Raw genomic sequence first — 19,020 nt, 5'->3', positions numbered from 1 at the left:
TTCACATCGGTACCCTGGTCACTCTTCTCCGTGAGACCATCTGGTCTAAAATGAATAAGTTAAAACCAGGGCAAGGCCGCCTGCTCGCAAAGCTGTAGTTGTAGCTGGTTTTTAATTCACCTGATTTGTCCTGGTTTTCCATTAGCAGGAACAAGTTGGAGCACCGAGCTGATGACTCATTGTTTCCTACATTTTGAAAGACTTGTTTTTCATTCTCTCTTGTCTATCCAGGATACTCCAAAGGGCAAGTTAATGACAGGACCACATCTCTACAGAGGACTTAACTCAAGTCGGATTCCAACTTGACTGCCACTGGTTATGAAAATCTGCACTCCAAGGCTGAAACGGTAGGTCTTGGAGGAAAATGAATCCAACTCAAACATAATCTATCTTGCTTGGAATCTAAGACTTTATTTCATTTTAAACACACGTTTTTAAACTGTTGTATACACATGAACATTTCTGCATTAATTGTCAAAGCCATCGGCGATAATGTCCTCTTTTCTGCGTCTCTTCTTAGGCTGGGGGTAAGATGTTTGTGGAGTCAGTCGTCCGATGGGGGGCGTGGAGCATCCTGCTTCAGTTTGGACTGTGTGTATCAGCAGGAAGCTGTCCTCCACGCTGTGTGTGTCGACCTGAGGCCAAAGAAGTGATCTGCTCTGGCAAACATTTGAACTCAGTACCAGAGGGCTTTTCCAGCGATGCCAGGCGTTTGGATTTATCCCACAATAAGATTAAGACTGTGGGGCGCCGCCAGTTCTCCGGCCTCCTGCAACTTCAAGAATTGGATCTCAGTGATAATATAATCTCCATGATTGAGGTGGAGGCTTTCCAGGGCCTACAGAATCTCAGGACGCTTCGGATTAAGAATAACCGTCTCAAGATCATCCCAGTCGGTGTGTTTTCTGGTTTGTCAAGTCTGCGCTTTCTGGATTTGAGCCAGAATGAGATTCTGGTCTTTCTGGACTATACCTTCAAAGAAATGGTGAACCTGCAAACGCTGGAAGCCGAGGAGAACGACTTGGTCTTCATCTCGCAGCGGGCTTTCTTTGGTCTGCAGAATCTGCAGGAGCTCAACATAGACCGCAGCAACCTGACTTCCGTTCCCTCCGAGGCATTGTCCCAGCTCCAGAGCCTAACGCGTCTTCGCATGCTCCGCCTCAGCATTTCTACACTGCCCAATAACGCTTTCCGACGACTCCACCGTCTGCGTAGCCTCCTGATTGCAAATTGGCCAGCACTGGACACTTTGGCTAGCAACAGCCTGATCGGTCTTAATTTGACCTCGCTTGTCATCAGCAGCTGCAACCTAAGTGCTATTCCTTACTCAGCACTTCGTCATCTGGTGTATTTGCGCTTCCTGGACCTGTCCTATAACCCCATCACTGTTATCCAAGGTAATATGCTGGGGGACCTCCTGAGACTCCAGGAGTTACACCTAGCAGGGGGGAGCCTGCTACGAATAGAGCCGGGGGCCTTCAGGGGGCTGGCCTACTTTCGCATGCTGAATGTGACATCCAATCAGCTCACTACTTTGGAGGAGAGCGTCTTCCACTCTGTGGGGAACCTTCAGGTGTTGCGGTTGGATGGGAATCCCCTAGCATGTGACTGCCGGCTCATCTGGGTGGTCCGTCGCCGATTGCGCCTGAACTTTGATGGACACCAGCCTGCTTGCTCATCTCCTGACGCTGTGAGACAGCGCGAATTCAGAGACTTCTCAGAGAAGGAGCTCCCGAGGCTGTTTACCTGCCGCCCTGCGCGCATCATGGACCGCAGGCCGCAGGAGGCGAGAGTAGAGGAAGGCACAACAGTTCTCTTCTCCTGCAAGGCCGATGGGGATCCATTCCCATCTATCACCTGGATCTCATCCCATAAGAATGTGGTTTCTCCAACAGGACGAATCAGAGTTTTGCTCAATGGTACGCTAGAAGTGCGTTTTGCCCAAGTCCAGGACAGTGGCACTTATCAGTGCCTGGCAGGCAATGCAGCTGGCAATGACAGCCTGACTGTCGGTCTGTACGTGAAGGGGCTCCCTCGTAACCGAACCATCCCCTTATTCTCAGAGGAGGGCTGGGCTGAACCTTCAAGTCCCCAAGCTGCAAACTCCTCAGCTCAAATGGCCAAGCCGTACCCGTTTGATGCAAAGACCCTGATCATCGCCACCACCATGGGCTTCCTGTCTTTCCTCAGCTCGGTGGCCATCTGCTTTGTCTTCATGTTCTTCTGGAGCCAGAGCAAAGGCCAGATCAAGCACACGGCAACTATCGACTTTGTTCCTCGGTCTTCCATGGGTGGTGGAGGCGGTGACGGAGGTGACGGTGGCAGGTTCACCATGAAACTTATATAAAAAGCCAAGGAAAAGGTGAAAGGGGTCTTCTTACTGACTGTGAGTTCCTTTGCACTGTGGACCCCCACACCCAAGGACAGAGACTTCTTGTCAAAGACCCCTTTAGAAGACAAATCAGAGCCAGTTCGCGGGGTTTTTGCTAGCCCTCTTCTAATTTTAGAGTGGAAAGTTACATCTCGGCACCCACTTTGCTGTGTTATCTAACTGATGAATATATAATGACCCTGAAATAGAAAGATGCTAACAGATTGTAGGCAGAGCTGTCTCATGACTGATGTGCATTTTTTTTAACAGCTTTTAGCTTTGAATAAGCAAACGACCACTTACCTAGCACAGGACTCATTTTTTATGTAGCATGTAATTATGAAATTGTTGTGATTTTCACAGATTTTGGGATTAACACATGAAGACAGATTGAGTTTCACACATTTATCAAAGCTTTCTGCATTGTCAAAACATATCAGGTGCTTGTTTAATCATCCACATTGTACAAGTGTGCTCAGCTTTATGTCTTCACTTGCCAATACAAGTCAAGTAAACATTTGCCCTGTTGACCCTCCAGTCGCTATTTCTGCTTTCCCACAGAGGATCGTGTCAAAGACTGCCAATTCAGCACTGGCTGTAAGACTTTAACATGTGAATATGTGACGACAGAGCTTTTGATACTTGCAATAAATATATGGAATAGACTAGCCAAATAATTTTGATTCTCAACTTTATGGTTACATTTTGGATCTTTGCGGTATGGTGCATGCTGCACTGGAGACGTGCTCTGTCATGAACACTGCTTCCTTTAAGTGATCATGCAGCAGTGCACAGAGACTGGTGGCAGACCATAATGTACATAGGAATGTATGCTTTCCCATTTCATACTCAAAAAATGTTTTCAGATCCAAATTGGATCAGTCTTTCTTTTGTAGCATATAATTTTATCATGTTATGACATTAGATGAGTCTTCGTTCCATCACAGGATGGTATGATTTCTCCTTTTTATATTCGAGAAACCGCTTTTTTTTTATTTTCTACCCACACAAAACCCTGAAAAACATGTGCCTCAGTAACATTCTCACCATCGACACAGAGAATGCACACCATTGTTATCTTGTAAATATTAAGGTCAAGGGCGTTTGTGAGTGCTGGGTTTATTCTATCATTTTATCTAGTTCTGGGGATTAATGTCAATCAAATATGCCACTCTTGTAGTGTATAAACATTAACTGTGTAGATGCACTACGCACAAAGCAATGCTTTACAATGCCAGGGAAAGAGGATGTACACGTACAGCACTGACAGGTTTGTTTATCTGCTATCTTGTTCATAAATGATTTTCTTTTTCATTTCACTTTATTAAATGCCTGTATTTAAACCTGCCTTCTGTGTATGGATTGCCTTGCATTGTGTGATGGATAAATATTTTTGGAATGGCATCAAGTGGGAAAAAAAAACTGATCCAATCATCTTAAAACCAATCTCTCAGCGGATCTTCATCTGAAATGAGTCCATTGTTGGGAAATTGGCAAGCGAAGGACACATTTTCTTGCATAACCAAAGCACTTAATCTCTGTGCAGCGAGTCCATTGTGAGGACTCTGTGTTCAATTTGAGACAAAAAGTGGCCTTGTTGCCCCTTTGTAAGACAACAAAGCTACAGCTGGCAGTCAGCCACACAAATCAACGTTTGTCTTCCTTTTTTACCCAGAGAAGACGGAGGATTATTTGTGCAGAGGAATGCCGCTGTGGCTGATGAAATGAATCTCTTCAGACATTTACAGTCATTTCCTGTCTCCTCTGCTGTTTACTCTTACTGCTGACTCCCCGTTAAAAACAGAACGCTGCACTTGAGAGTGATAAGCCAAACATTGACCAATAAACTACCCTCCCTTCACCTTCGTGCAGTTTCAGTGAGACTTTCAGTGCTCGGAGGAGATTCAATGAGCAGAAAATCATTTTGTCCGTCTAATGCAGTTGCCCAGTATAACCCAAAAAAAAGAAGAAGAAAAAAAAACTGATAATCACGTGTATGAGCAGAGATTTAAACCCTTTTGGATTACCTCTGCATGTCTCAATCTGTTATATAGGTCTGTCTGGCGGGTGCTATCCTCCGGCCCAGCTTGGCCTGTCATATTATCTATTTTAATACAACTATGTGCTCCCATTGGACAGAAAGCCAAAGGGGCAGATTAAAGTGGTGTTTATAAGCCACTCCTCCCATGACTGGCATGCACGCACCACCGGAACGTTATGGTTTCTTCGCATCTGTTGTCAGGTTCAGGCTCCTCCTCTGCTTCGGTGGCAAAGGCGGGAACGCTTCTTTACAGCAGCAGACAAATTTTATGTTTACGTTGCAGGCATTTGACGCTGTTGTCCAGAGTGACGGGGGAGTAGGCTTAAATGATTAGATCAGCTAAATTACAAGCAGCCAACAGCGAGGCTGGCAAAGCGTAATATTCACGTGGCTGCAGTTTAGAAGAGCTAAGTGCTGGAAAATTGTTTTATCATATTGCATTATTCAAGAATTTTGTCTGTCAACTTTTTATTCTAAACTGTGAATTTCAATACGCTGATTTGTTGGAATAGGAGCGAAATCAGTGCAAAACCTTTACTGGATCTGGATCTCTATTCATTCTTAAAACGTCGATCATTATTGTTTTTTACTGGGGGTAAAAATCTCTATTCTGGTCTTGAAAATGTCTCAATTACCTCTGCAGCAGCCCTCATTGTCCCAACCACCATTTCATCTGGTTCTGACTCAGCTGGAATTGACCCGTACCGGACGAAGACGGTCTCTGCAGCCCTTCAGCGAGGAGATGAGCGGTGACAAGAGGTCCTTGAAAAGAGGCGAGAGAAGAGAAAAAACCTTTGTTGCTGAATTATAGCGACCAAAGTGGGCATGACTGTCCTAACTCATGTTCCCTGTCGAGGCCTCTAGGAGGCTTTCGGCAGACAAACATTCTTGTTTGCACATTACAAACAGAACATTTTTGTCTGTTTGGTTGACGCAGGTGAGTTATTGCATTTTTGGTGACATTTGGATCATTTCTGGTTAGAAAATGGTAAATGGCTGCATTTAGACATCAATTTATCTGAGTCACTGAGTCACACACAAACCGGTGGCAGACAGCTACCATGCAAGGTGCTGGCCTGACCATCAGGTGTGATTTGAGGTTGGGTGTCTTGCCCGCGGACACTTCAACATGAGGACAGGAGGACCTGGGGCTCAAACCACCAATCACATGCTGGGTGACCCATTTTACTGCTCCTTGTTAGCGTTTCAGCCATACCTGCACGGAAGTTCATGTCCTCATGTACAGGCTGAGAAAACAAAGCAGCTGGTTGTTCATTCACTACGCCTCTGCACAGACAAAAATACAGTTTACAAAAATACATTCATCCTTGTGCCATGTCCTGGTTCCCCCTGAGGCGGGTGCAAGGCAAGAGGAAAGTTTGACCTTTGATGGAACTAGAACAAAAAGTCAGGGAATCACCCAAAAGCAACTCGGTTTAATCCTCTTTGGAGTATCATGGTCTGTACCAAATTTCATGACAAGCCATCTGATGGCTTTCATGATATTTCACTTCGGACCAAAGTGACTCTACTGCTGACAGAAATTTAGGCTATTTACATGTTGACTTAAAGGTGACATGTTTGTAAAGTCATGTGGGAATTCTGTCTCACCTGTTGAATGAACTAATCAGTGACTTTATGTCTTATCACAGTAAAAAACTACTCAACTAAAAGCAAGTTAGCAAAACATAGAATTCATAATCTTGCATCTGTGTTGAACACTAAATGTACATTTCCAATGTTATCCTGCAGTCCACTGGTTTATGTTGATTTACACCAACAAGTGGTGCCACAACCACCAATTAAAGGATTCATTACATTTAATGAACACGTGCTAAATTGCATCAATTATCTCAGAGTGTTTTTTAAGTGAATCAAAGTCAGTAAAGATCATCCTGTGATGCTTTTGGCCTGATTGGGTTTGGACAAAAGAGGAAAAACTTAAGAGCATTAATAAGAAGACAGCACCCACCTTTAGCTTTACACACACACTCACACACACATGCACACGCACACACACCATACAACAAACTCTTATTTCAGATTTGATTGTGTGACTGCCCTGTTTCAACACATTGAATTATGTTTTCATTTAAGGTTTGCAATCCAATTAAGTTGTACCTGTAATTTCCATTTGTGTTGTTGCCCTTTGTAGTCGTGATTAACTTATTTTGTTAATTAGCTAAAAAAAAAATGCTTTTTTAATCTAGGCTGCACAAACAGGTAATTCCATGTTTACTGACGACTGTCATTTATCACCATTCTATCCCTTATTCGACTGTATCACTGATGTAATCAAACATTTAAAAGTGTGATTGATTAAGTTTATTCCTTATGAACAAATGAATGAAAAAGAGTAAATCTGGTTTGATAATGCTCATGTGACGAGGCTAGGGAGCAGGGGCCAAAATGCAGACAATCAGATGTGGGAAAGGTGACTAGGCGAAAGTTTATTTCGGCAGAGTTTAGGGGGAAGAGTAGGTTGAGGTGGTGTCTCCAGACACAGGGAAGGCAAGGGAGGCAAGCAAGCAGGCAGCAAGGAAGGTTAGCCGTGTGGCACAGCGGAGGCTCGAGCTGACTGACAGGTGCTGGGTGGCTTGAGAGTTGCGAGCTGGATCCAGAAAGCGGTGACAATCTGGCAGTAAGAACACTGGAGGCGCGCCTTAAGTAAGCTCCTGATGAAGATCAGGCACAGGTGTGTGCAGCCAGCTCCTCCTCCAAGCCACACCAATACTGTCAGAGAGAGCACACACAAAACCCAACCCCCAGCCTCACATACACACACACCACAGCTAATGTGTCAACAATGCAATGTGATTGAATGATGATGATTCCTGCACTGGATGCAGACCAGTTAATTCATCTTCCTCTTTCGCCTGAAACTGGAGAACAACTTCCACCACAGATCTTCTCTGAGAGGAAGCTGATCGGTGCTGTGGGCTGCTGAAGGAGGCAGGAGACCCCTGCTGATGATTTAGGAGGCAGACTCATAAGCTTGGAGGAATGAGACAAAGATTGAAAATCCTACTTTTGCTGCCATCTAGTGGTTGAACATTTCCCCAGCGTTGCACTGACTGCATAATAGAAAATGACATCACCGCTGAGTGAGGTCACTCGTGCAACAGACTTGAAAATTGAAACATATTGAGGTTTCCTCACCATTTAGCATGACTGATGTTTCCCCAGTGAGCAAGAAGAGAGGAGGAAGCTCAGTGACTGATAAATAAGACAAATCCTCTGACTCAAAACACCAACTACTGCTCATTAACTGTCGTCTAACTGACTTCCACTGTTAAACTAGCCATAGACACGTGTTTCTGTGTCTTATTAAAACACTTAGCCGGCTGCTAACCACTAATTTAAACTGCTGATATTTAAAATTCACCCAATTAACAAGAGATCATGATCTCGTTTTAAAACGTTTAGGCTTTGCATGATTCATGTTAAATGATAATGAGTAAAACGACTGAATTTTAATAGAGCTTGCATTTGTAAGTAGAGGGTGATGTCCTTGATCGAACTTGACACTGAGACATGATTAAGGCATTTGAAAGATGCTGAAAAAGGGGAGATTTCCATCCCAGTGTGTGTCTTTTTACAGGTTTGTTTCTACCGAGGCCCGCCGTGTGTGTGACACATCGTGCTTTCTGAAGTGAAGAAACACAGGAATGTCTCTCCTCAGTTTTTCAAAATAGCCTCATGCTGATTTTTCCCTGCAAGAAGCTCACTGCTCCCAGATTTCTCACCGAAACCCAAATGGCGCTTCAGATGGCGCCTAACACGGACAGCCAGCTCGTGAAAATGGAAGCATCTGTTTGGTTGCTTCCACTAAGAGGCATTCACCATTTAGAGTGCCTCAATTTTTCAAATTTGACTCAATTAACTTCACAAATGCAAGCGCAGCAGAGCCAAACTGCTGATTCACTCCCATTCAGGCACTCCGGCACTATTGACACATATTGATTACACATTACAGTAGGAGCAGTTGCTGAGGCAATATCATTATTGGCAGTTGGTGTGAGGGCTTGTGTGTAAACAGCAAATGGCCCTGGCCTGTAGGCTCATATATCATCTGGACATTTAACGTGAAATTATGAAATGCAGTCATTCTGCATATATAAGCAGGATAGTTGTTTACAATGTCCTATTTTTGCCTTCATTTCAACAGCATTGGAAGATATGAAATGTAGAAAACACCTTCTTGTTGAACCTGGACTAGAACATTATTATGGAGTTCTCATTGGATAAAGGGGTGAAAATTAAAAACAATATGAGAAACATGATTTTAAAGGTGCAAGCAGATGCAAAAAAATTATCTTCAAGCATCAGCAACAGGTATGACGCGTAATCCCACACGCCAGAAGCAAAAAGAGATGTGTTTGTAGGTAATTTTTACAATCCCACTGTTCATCACTGCGTCCCTGTTGATCGACGCTCCCCCCTTTGCCTTTTGTTTCCGAGGTGGAGCCTGACACCCCGACTTCTCCAAACTGAACTGCCGGCGGAGCAGACGGACAAGATAGGACTGGGACCTGCAGTCGGTGGCACAGATCTGGGACGCAGCAGATCGGGGAGGGACCATAAAGGCGGCTGAAAGGAAGAAGGGGGATTTTGTGGAGCGCTTCGTGCGGTTTAATCATTTTACAAACCGGCTACACACTGCAGAGCTTCAGGAAAGATGAATTCTTTCATCCTGCTGTCGCTTTTGGCCACGGTTATCGCCGGAAAGTCACCTCGGCTGAAATTTGTTGTGCACGGTAGGCAGAGCTGTATTTTCTGGATGTTGTCTGGTTTTAGGTCATTCAGCTAATTACCCATGTTGCCACGTATGTTTTATTAATTGTGTGTGTGGAAGGTATGTATTGCTGAATGGGTGAAAGGACGGAGGGATGGACGGATGAGTGAATGAACGGATGAATGGACTGAGAGTTTAGTGACGAGGTGATGCGGGCAGATATTTTCCAGTTTTCCTCATTAACTCATGTTGTCTTGTCCTTTGTGGAAGCTGCACAAACAGTAGGCTACCAATAAAGCCATATTGACGCGGCCACCTCTGGATGAAGCTCTTCAAACACCGCCCTCCCCCCACTGACCGAGTAGTAAATTACGCGCTCCGCCATTCAGGCCCCGCACACATGTTCACTGACTATAACAGGGTGAGCATCTGGAAGAAAAAACAATTCTGTCGTATTATCTCAATATTAAGAGGAGATCACGAGCAGAATGTGAGTGTTTTCTGAGCCAGTCCGGTCATTTGTTTCCAGCACATTTCCAGGTCACACTGTGCACACTCGCACAAAGGCGCATTTCAATCATCCGGATCTAATTTGTGCAACTTGTGGCTTTTCTGTGGGTTTATTTGACTACTTGTGTGTTCGTTTTATCTCACTTCACGACAAGTACACTGTGTTCTCGTCTTTAAAATGCACCCCCGCTGGTTGTTTATCAGTCAGGGGCACCCAGGCTCTAATTAAAGCGTCCTCACCTCCAGGCGCACCGAGCAGAACAAAACCAGGAGCGCTCAAAAACAGCCTCTCTCCTGCCTTCTGGAGGAACATGGCGCCAGTTCGCCCTGAACACACCGCGAAGCTGCACCCTTTAAACACCCGCCGAAAAGCATTACTGTGAAATATGACTCTGTGGAGGTTGACACGGTGATTGTGGCTCCCGCGTCCTTGCGGAGCTGCAATGCGGGACACGGCAGCTGCTTCACACTGCAGCAGAGGAGTCCGGCTCCCGGACTGCTTTGGGGTTGCAGCCGCCATAAATGCATAGGTTCCATGTAGAGATATACAGACATGAGAGGGAGGAAGGGAGGGGACATCAATGAATGGAAAATTCCAAGCCGGCTCCTAGTTATCTATTCCACTCACGCCTTTTTACACCTCACACTGTCCTCTAATGTATTCAGCGATCAGTAGAGATGGGGGCTGTGTGTCAAGTTATCTGTATCTGTAGCCCTCCCCTCCCCGCAGATGAGCACAGTACAAAACGCGCAAGATGACGGCCCCGGACGTGCATGTCATATCAATCACATTCGTTGTTATGCAATTTCAGGGTGAGCTATAAATGCCTCTCTTTGGGACTCGCGCACGCGCGCGCACGCACACACACACACACACAAACAGTGTACAGGTAGAAAACTGTCAGAGAAAATCCACCAAAGGCGCACTCTCAGCCTGAAGTGCAAAAATTGAGCTGGCCCTGTTTCAGCACCACGGACAGCGCAGAGGTCCTCGGACGGTCAAGTGTCCCCACTTTGCATGTTTTTGCCAAATGGGAACATTTGGCAGGTTCACATGACTTCAAGGAACTGTTTGACAGCCACAACCCGATTGTAGGATTTAGATGAACATTTTGTTCAGTTTAGGGGTTTAAGGTAGGACGTACTGTTCGGGCTGCAGTTGTTGGAGGGATTAGGGAATGCATTACATGGCATTCAATGGGCAGACAATTTAGTGCGTTAAACCTCAGTGGGAACAAGATGTCATCACAGAAGAACTAAAGCAGCAGTACTGTTCTGTCTGTGTGCTGTTTGGTGCAGGACAGAGAGCATTAAATTAGTTTATCTGGGCTATTTCTCTGAAAACTGCTGCCTGCTTCTGATGGAAACAAAGTGACAGTGAGACAGAAGCAGACGCTAAAGTTGTAGGTAAGAAAACAACAAAGCAAATGAAGCTGAGCTGAAAGATGTGAGCGAACGCAGTAGAGCTGAGGGGAAAAGCAGTGTGACTCCTTTCACACAACACATGAAAGTACGTATATATATAAAGGTTTGTCTAAGTGGGAATGTTTTATGCTTCTCCTCACTGCAGGATTAGGATTTGGATTAGGTAGTGAGTCAGGTGAGAGAAAATGAAAGCCTGTCCTACTTTACTTTACACTATGTGCAGGAGTGCACGTAACAGTTTAAGTCAGGTACTTAGATGAGTACCAGGAGATGGTGTGTGGTACTCATCCTATACATTGCCCGGTCTTCACAGACAAAATTTTCCTCACCACAGTCTGCTTCAGTTTCCTGCTGGGTAGATGATGAAGATGAACCTAACAGCCCTGACAAAGATATGCAGCATTTGAATGGCCGGCGATAGTCTTCTTTATTTGCACCTGATATTGTAAAACAATCCATTCTCTTCACCCAGCGTCTTCAGCACCACACTATATTTTGCTCCACCTTTCTGTAAATAAAACGGCAGTAGCTTGACAACTGAGGGACTGAATGTCTCACAGTAAGGAGCTTTGCGATCAGATGATTTCTCACAGTTCTCAAGGGTGTGTGCAGCACACAGAACGTGCACAAGGGGATCCACTCCTGCAACCAGTTGCCTTAGCTTTGATGTTCACATAAAGGTCGACAGCAGCCCCGCCTGCATCAAGAAAGAGCTTCATGAGTCCTTCTGTTACAACCTGTGCAGATCTGTAGGAACCCTGTTCAATCAGTCTGAGGTAACGTCTCTGTGGTTGGACACATTCTCCTGCTCAGTTTTGACAATGTCCTCCAACCATTCTTTGCTCTTAGCTCCTCACTGATAGTTGCAATGCTTTACATTATTCATGTTCCCCCTTCCCATGAATAATTGGCACCTCCGACATTCGCTGCTGGCCGCTTCAATAAAGCAAAATTCAAAGGCGAGGACATATGTGTTTAGCCGTTTGAAATGTTAGGAGAAAAACATTAGTTTGCCGCTGTTCTTCATTCATCTTGATTCACCAAGTGGGCAACTGGACTCCTCAGCTTGACATGCTTGTCTGTTAGCAATAGCTTGTGCCACATTCATGTGCTCCTTTCTCTTTTCATGTTTATCAAATGCTGGATGATAGAAGATCTTCTGTCTGTGTCAAACACACCTGTTTTGTCTGCTTGATGTGGATGCAAACAACATATCTTGCAGCATATGTCTTGGCGTTCATCGTTAGCCTCAAGCCATGGCACATCATGGAGGTCTTTTCTTCTTCTTTGGTTTGGTTTGATGTTTCTTTGTCGGTGGCGGAACATCAAAGTGGCTGCTCTGAACATCTCTCTGCAGCAGGTTGCTTCATTGGGTCAAGTGTGTTAACAAAAAATGCTTGTCGATGAGAAGTGCATACACATTATGTGCACTCTTGATTTTGCGTCTTCTTTTGAATATGTCTGTAAAAAGGCAAAGAGAGGCAAAGCAGGACAAACACAAAGACAGAATCCAAATCAGAGACATAAAGAGTGAGTGAAGTAGTCAAAGAGAGACAGCGGAGCATCTGGGGGCTAATTTGACGTCTACGGCCGCATCCTAAATATCAGAGCATTTTGCCAAAGTTCAGCCATCGTTTGCGTTGACCTTTTCTCTCGGTTGAAGGCCTGAACACCTCAGAATGGCAGACCTTGAGGCTCATCCGCAAAACGACTTCGCACTGAAAGATTCACTGCAAATGAAAAAGCAGCTGTTGTAGGCTCTGCTGGTGCTAAACAGAAAAGCTTCAGTAGCTTCCTGTTCAAAACCCATTTGCCTCCGCTGCTGCTTTTAATCCAGAATGTACTTCATTCAAGTACAAGAGGAAACTATCTCAAAAATAACTTCTGTGATTTGCTCTTCTTTAATTAACACATTTCTCCCTGCATTTGTGAATCTGGCTCTTTAAGAGTGATTCAGTAATTTGCAAATGTTTTAAGTTAATTCAAGCATTACGAGCTCCTCCGAGGGGAAGGGAACTCTACATCCCTTAATGAAGCCTTGTTCTTTTTTTTTTTTTTCTTTTTGGAAAACGAGCTAAAAACAAGGCTGTTTTTCTTGGTTAATGAAACGCTGACCTTTTCCTCCCAGCAGCAACGATTAAACGTCCAAGGGAAAAAGAAACACTCTCACAGATTGGAACGGAAGAGAGAAGCTAGGTGTTCAGATTCCAGCCAGCATGTGACATTTCACTCGTGTATGTGTGGCGCTTCTGAAATTGTGTTAAAAAAGACACGGAATGAGGCTCTTAAAATGACTGTACCCTCTGTTTCTCCTGTGTGCTTTCGAGGTAGGATATCATCCGTCACGGTCAAAACCTTCTGTCCAACCAGGCTGGGAAGGAGCTTAGCTTAGGTGGTGCTTTAAAAGTGCCTTGTGTGCTACATTGTGTGTTACATTCACAACACATTGTGTATCGTGTTTCTTCAATGCATTTCCTTCATTCATTTGCAAAGACGACTTCTTATATTCTAAAATCTTCACATGGGCGATTAGATGCAGGTTGGGCAGCTTGCAGGTTAACACCAGGCACTGTTTTCTGTTCAGCTTTTGATGCTGACTTGTTTGAGTTTGATGTACGTCGGTCTGTCTAACGGAGGATGAAAGTTTTATCTGTTGTTGAAGCCATACTGAGTTAACAGAGGCTTTCTAGGGAGGCGATGAAGTTCGGCTTGTAACTTCTAAAAGAAATATTTATGCCAATCTGTTGGTGTGTTTTGCCGGTGACAGGGTGTTCCTCTCAACATCGGCAAACAGTGAAATTAATGTATATGTTCCTACCTCAGCCATCAGCCACATTCAGCCTGCCTTGTGCTCCCCTCACTTGCTTGTGAAGTACAAGCTTCATCAATTAGATTCCCGCCAATCAGAAAGGCCACTGTTTCCATAGAAACTTAGTTGGTTGGCTAGCAACCTGTATCAGTGATCACCATCACTTCATCCTGGCTGTGCTGTCAGACTGGATGTCTTTTTTATTTCAGGGATGAGAGGAAAATCATTACGAACAGACTGTGACCATGAGCGTATAATCACCCCTGGTCTTAATAGTGTGTCTGTTTAAAGTGAAACAGATCAGAATTCATCATCAGTTAAGAATAAGATTTTATTTTCTACTCATGATGCATCTTTGTTGAAAAAAAAGGGAAAATGAAACCAATAAGCAGTTCATTTCTTCTTTTCTTCCCGCCGTTTTAAATTTCCTGGTCATGGCCTTTGTAAGATTTTCTGCTGCTCACATTTTTATACACCATTTCTTTTCAAGTCTCAACAGGTTGGTTGGTTTGCTACAAAGCTTTTAAACTCTCCAGACTGGAATTTTCCTGGCAGGCCTGTTGAAACTGTGAGGTTTTATAAACCCCTTCTATCATTTTATGGCCTTTGTTTGTGCAATCTGTTTTCTAGTGATTTTAATCTGTTTTCTGAGGCAACATTGCAGTGTAGTTAAGTGTGAGTCTGATTGGACGGGTGAATCAGAAATGCCAGAATGAACTTTTGAGCCTTCTGGAGGTGTCCTGGGTGTAATTCAGCCAAGCATCTGTGATGGTATTTGCCCACATGATGATTTCAGTGATATTTGTGCTCCCACCGAATGCCCTTTTCCTCTAACGCCCAAGCCAGGTTTCTGGAAAGGCTGCCTGTTTAATCTAAAAGCACAAAGGGCAGTAACGTCAGACGCAATGTTTTGGTAAATCAAACCGGTTAGTGGCCAGGAGTCCTCGAGCCGGCTCTCGCATTGGCGGTAGATTAAATGTAGATCAAAAGCCAGACGTTTGGCTCTGTGCCATCAGGGCTTCTAGACTTTGATTCGACCTGCCTGAGGAGCTTAGGCCGGCTAAATCTGGATCATCTTTTTTAAATAACTTCCTGAAACTCAATTTTGCTTTCATGCGTCAACCTCGTGTTATTGTGTTTGACCTCTACTTTATGAATCTTTTTTTTTTATTATTACAGTACCTTGTTTTTTGCTTTAGCTGTTGATTTGATTGATTCCCTATCACCTGGAAATTGCTTTTGAACTGTAATTGGAAAAATATTGCACTATATATATTCTTATTCCGACTTCTCATGAGTATTTACTTAGCAGTGATAATTAGCCACAGTAGTGTTGTGCTTTTTAAAATGTGAAATGGTTGCCGTTGTTGTTTTTTTTTTTGACTTTTTTAGAATAAACTGAATTCAGTTAATTCACATTCATTAAACTTTATTACCACGAGACATATTTTCATTGCACAAACAAAAACATACATTTTACAACAATATACACTAACAAGGCTCTTCTGTAATATGTTTTGCTGCGATCCACAGAGCCATCCAGGTTCCACTTCAACAAACCCGAGAACTACATCAGCATGTTCCACCAGGAAGGCAGCGACACGCTGTACGTGGGCGGCCAGGCGATGGTCTACGTGTTGACGTTCACTAACCGAGGGGTCCGCGACCTACAGGTACACTTCACTTTTAGCTGATTTTTGCTGACGTGTGCTCAGATGCTTGAGAGGGATGCTTTAGGGGATTTAATCTCTCAGCTACAGACAGTCTGTTGTAATGTGGAGTCACTCTGCTGCCATGTAGAGAGCAGTTATAAAAGACCAGTTGCCAGCGACCATTTGAAACACTATACACTGCCAAGCCTGAAAGCCAGTCCACTTGAAAAGCCACTTTGATGTTTGGAAGTGCTGTTTGTACATAAGATTTAAACATGAAAGCAGAGACCTAAAGCTTGAAGAGGCGCGCCGAAGGTTCACCTACGCATGTTTATTCAGTTAGCTGATTAAACCTCCTCTCGGGACTGTTTGGGCGTGCACAGCGTGTGCTTGACTGACATCTCCTTTACTCCCAGTTCAGCCCTTCTTCAGCCTGAGCGGAGGTCTAATCAGGCAGGCTTTCTCAAAACACCTGTGTGGGTGTTCGGGGCCTTTAAGTCAAGCACATTTTATTCACGAAGGCTAAAAGAAGATGGTTCGATTCTCAGACGGGCTCTGTGGAGCTGGTTCAGGAAGTACCCCTTTGCTCCTCACTGACACAAACAGGAGGAGCACAACAAAGCGCCGCGATAGGTCAACTCTCAAGCGAGCAGTAGCCTGGCTGTTCACACCTGAAGCCATTTCTCAATAAGCGATTATGCTCCTCTGCTCTTTTGGAGTCATACGTTGAGCCGATCTTCATAAAAACCTCATGAATTTGTAATGTGAAGCTTTTTACCGGGATAAGTGAGGCGGCTTGTGTTATTATCTGCAGGGATGGGCTTCTCCGCTGCCTGTGTGAGAGTCACACTGACAAGTACAGTGCCTTAAAATAAGTCTGTAACTTAAAAACACACATTAGCAAACAGCGCTGACACTATTTCTAGCAATGGATAGACAATACCAATGAATAGAGTGATAGAAAATTACATCAGGCTGGAGTGTGAAGATGGATATCACTCTCATGTGCGCGTCAAGCACAAACACAAAATGAAGAAATACAGCACATAATTGGCTCTAACGATGCAATTAAACAAACAGATACGTGATAATTAGTGAGGTGTTAGTAGCTGTTTGAACTCTGGACAGGAGCCAACCTAGTTATTTCCCTCAGTCATCATGCTAAGCTAAAGTAACCTGTCTCTGATTTCAGCTCATTTAACGCAGACGTTAGATCATCTAACTGTCAGCGATAAAGTGAAGAAGCATATTTCCCAAAATGTCAAACCATTTATTTAAACGATGTAGTGAAAGTGTCCAGGCTGCAAAGAAAAAAAAAACCTTTTCCTGATGTAAATGAGTTTAGTTAGTCGTAACAAGCTGCAACAAGCGGTAAGTAAAACTGAACTTTAAAAATATATATTCCCCCGACACTTCCTGCCAGACTTTGCGGGATGACAACAGATATAGTTGCCCTCTTGCTGTGAGGCCGGCACAGTGAGCCAAAGAAGGCAGAGAGAGATGAGACGGCTGGCCTCCCGCTGACCCAGTTCAGCAGCCGAGGGCCGAGGAAGTTGGGTCATGCATGCATTAATGAAGTTACACCTATCTCTCCCTGTGAGGAAAGAAAACATAATTGACTGAGCTAATAATGTCAACATGGGCTCAGGACTACAGAGCGTGTGGGCTGCAGTGTCAGCACTGACTAGCCCGACAAATTGAAGAGACTGTAAGCTCTGTGTTTGATCCAAATATGACGATGCCCTTTGTGCATTTGTGCAGTGCTGGGTTTTCCTCACTGGAGACAAAAAGACAGGTGGAAAAACAGCGACTGGTGACGCGTTTGGCATTGAGGGACTATTTTGATGTTTGATGGTGTGTTTTCCTGACTCACGCAGTTAAATGACATCTTGTCAGGCTGAGTCATTTCCAGTGCAGGTTAGTTTAGTGGAGGATAACAGTGGAAAAATAACAATTTTCAGCTCTTAAAAACAGCAACAGTGAACATCAGCCCATGGTGTCAGCTGCACATGCTGAAAGAGTGAGTCTTTTCTGGGATTCAACAACTGGAGTGGGGCACATTTATTATTAAAGGGTCAGTAAACTCAGTTATCTGCTTTGCAATGCAGAGACAATGTTTGTTTGACTGGAGGGCACAACACTCTTTCTATATGCACCTATATGCACTGAGTTCATTATCAGGGGCATGGATTTGTTGAAAGGAATTCTGGGAAATGTGAAGTACAGCGGGCAGGTTCGGGTTGAGGTAACATGGCTAGAACACGAATGCAAATGACACATTTAACGATGTGAATGCAGTGAAAATCGCAGCGGTTTTAGCTAACGAGGTGGACGTTTGTGTTTCGGCAGCTGCAGCAGGTTCGCTGTTTTCATGCTGAAACTGGGGAGTGTGAAGGAACTTGGCACAAACTAAACATTCCTTCCTCCTACAGATCCCAGCGGCGTCCGATCAGACTGCGATTGATACCTGCAAGGCCAAGGCTGCACCACTCGAGGTAGAAGCTCACCCTGACTGTCAGCACCTCCATCCCCTCTGCAAAGCTCTCTCCTCCTCCATCAGTGTGTTATCATTGATATCATCCTGTTTCTCAACATAACCACCACTGACAGTTTTCATTCTCTGCTTTAGTTTAGGTTAATGCTCATGGTTTCTTAAGACTGAAGACGCCATAAAGACAAAATAAATGCCCAAAAATGCTAATTTATACAGATGAGATAAAATTACGCAGGAGGCAGCTTTGCCTCAAAACAAACAAAGCAAACAATGCACAGATGAGTGAGCTGTTGATAACGGTAGTGAGCAATCCCAGGAGGAAATACCAGGAATTTAATACAATATTGAAATAAGTCTGAGAATGTGGGAAAGCTTCAAGTTAATATTATAATGAATAATCGTAAGAGGCACAGGACACAGTGCTGCTTAGTAGCTGCTTGTCATCGAAATAAAGCAGTCCTAATGATAATCAAACAGAATCAAGTGTCTTTGTATTTAAAGCTTGTGCTTTAAATACCAACACCATTTTTACCATTTTACATTAATGAATAATTCCCACATTCATTTTGACAGAGTTTTATAATTACAGGAAATTAACAAGATCATCAAGACCAATTTTCCATTTTTAGTCAAGGTCAAATTCTGAATTCTGTAAATTTCTTTCTACAGTGAATTGAATACTTCAAATATGAAAATAAGGCAATGTTAAAACTTGAGGGCAAACTGTACTTTCAGCCTGTTTACAGCCACGAGGGTCCACATGCTACATGTCCGCGGAGGTTGTCTGAATTATATGTACGAAACCAAATGTGGAGAATATGAGGGGCAAATCCACAGGAGCGGCGGGTTTTAACCGGGAGGAGATTTTAGCCACCATTGTTCTGAACATCACAATCAATGCCAAGATGATTGTTTGCGAATTTGAGCCGCTCAGTAAAAATCAGTCACGTTTGTCACATTTTGCCGTGTTTGCCATGAAAAGA

At 44.0% G+C, this 19,020-nt stretch overlaps 2 protein-coding genes across 2 annotated transcripts in view; both read left to right on the top strand.

The window, feature by feature from the left end:
• Positions 1–250: 250 nt before the first annotated feature.
• Positions 251–2,347, top strand: lingo4b (leucine rich repeat and Ig domain containing 4b). The gene is made up of 2 exons (XM_041942252.1): positions 251–347; positions 521–2,347. The coding sequence occupies exon 2, from the start codon at positions 533–535 to the stop codon at positions 2,345–2,347; it is 1,815 nt and encodes a 604-aa protein (XP_041798186.1). The 5' UTR covers positions 251–347; positions 521–532.
• Positions 2,348–9,090: 6,743 nt separating this feature from the next.
• si:ch211-113g11.6 (uncharacterized protein LOC559008 homolog) overlaps positions 9,091–19,020 on the top strand; it is a 32,759-nt gene continuing 22,829 nt past the window's right edge. The window contains exons 1-3 of the mRNA XM_041942253.1: positions 9,091–9,169; positions 15,425–15,564; positions 17,976–18,038. Coding sequence (XP_041798187.1) covers positions 9,091–9,169; positions 15,425–15,564; positions 17,976–18,038 — 282 coding nt within the window. The remainder of the gene's footprint in view (positions 9,170–15,424; positions 15,565–17,975; positions 18,039–19,020) is intronic.

This window comes from Chelmon rostratus, chromosome 8 (assembly GCF_017976325.1).
Source record: "Chelmon rostratus isolate fCheRos1 chromosome 8, fCheRos1.pri, whole genome shotgun sequence".
Taxonomy (NCBI): Eukaryota; Metazoa; Chordata; class Actinopteri; order Chaetodontiformes; family Chaetodontidae; genus Chelmon; species Chelmon rostratus.
This window is presented reverse-complemented; position numbering and strand designations above follow the sequence as displayed.

Excerpts from the sequence above, each read along its gene's own strand:
- lingo4b (XM_041942252.1), top strand. The coding sequence starts at position 533 with ATGTTTGTGGAGTCAGTCGTCCGATGGGGGGCGTGGAGCATCCTGCTT.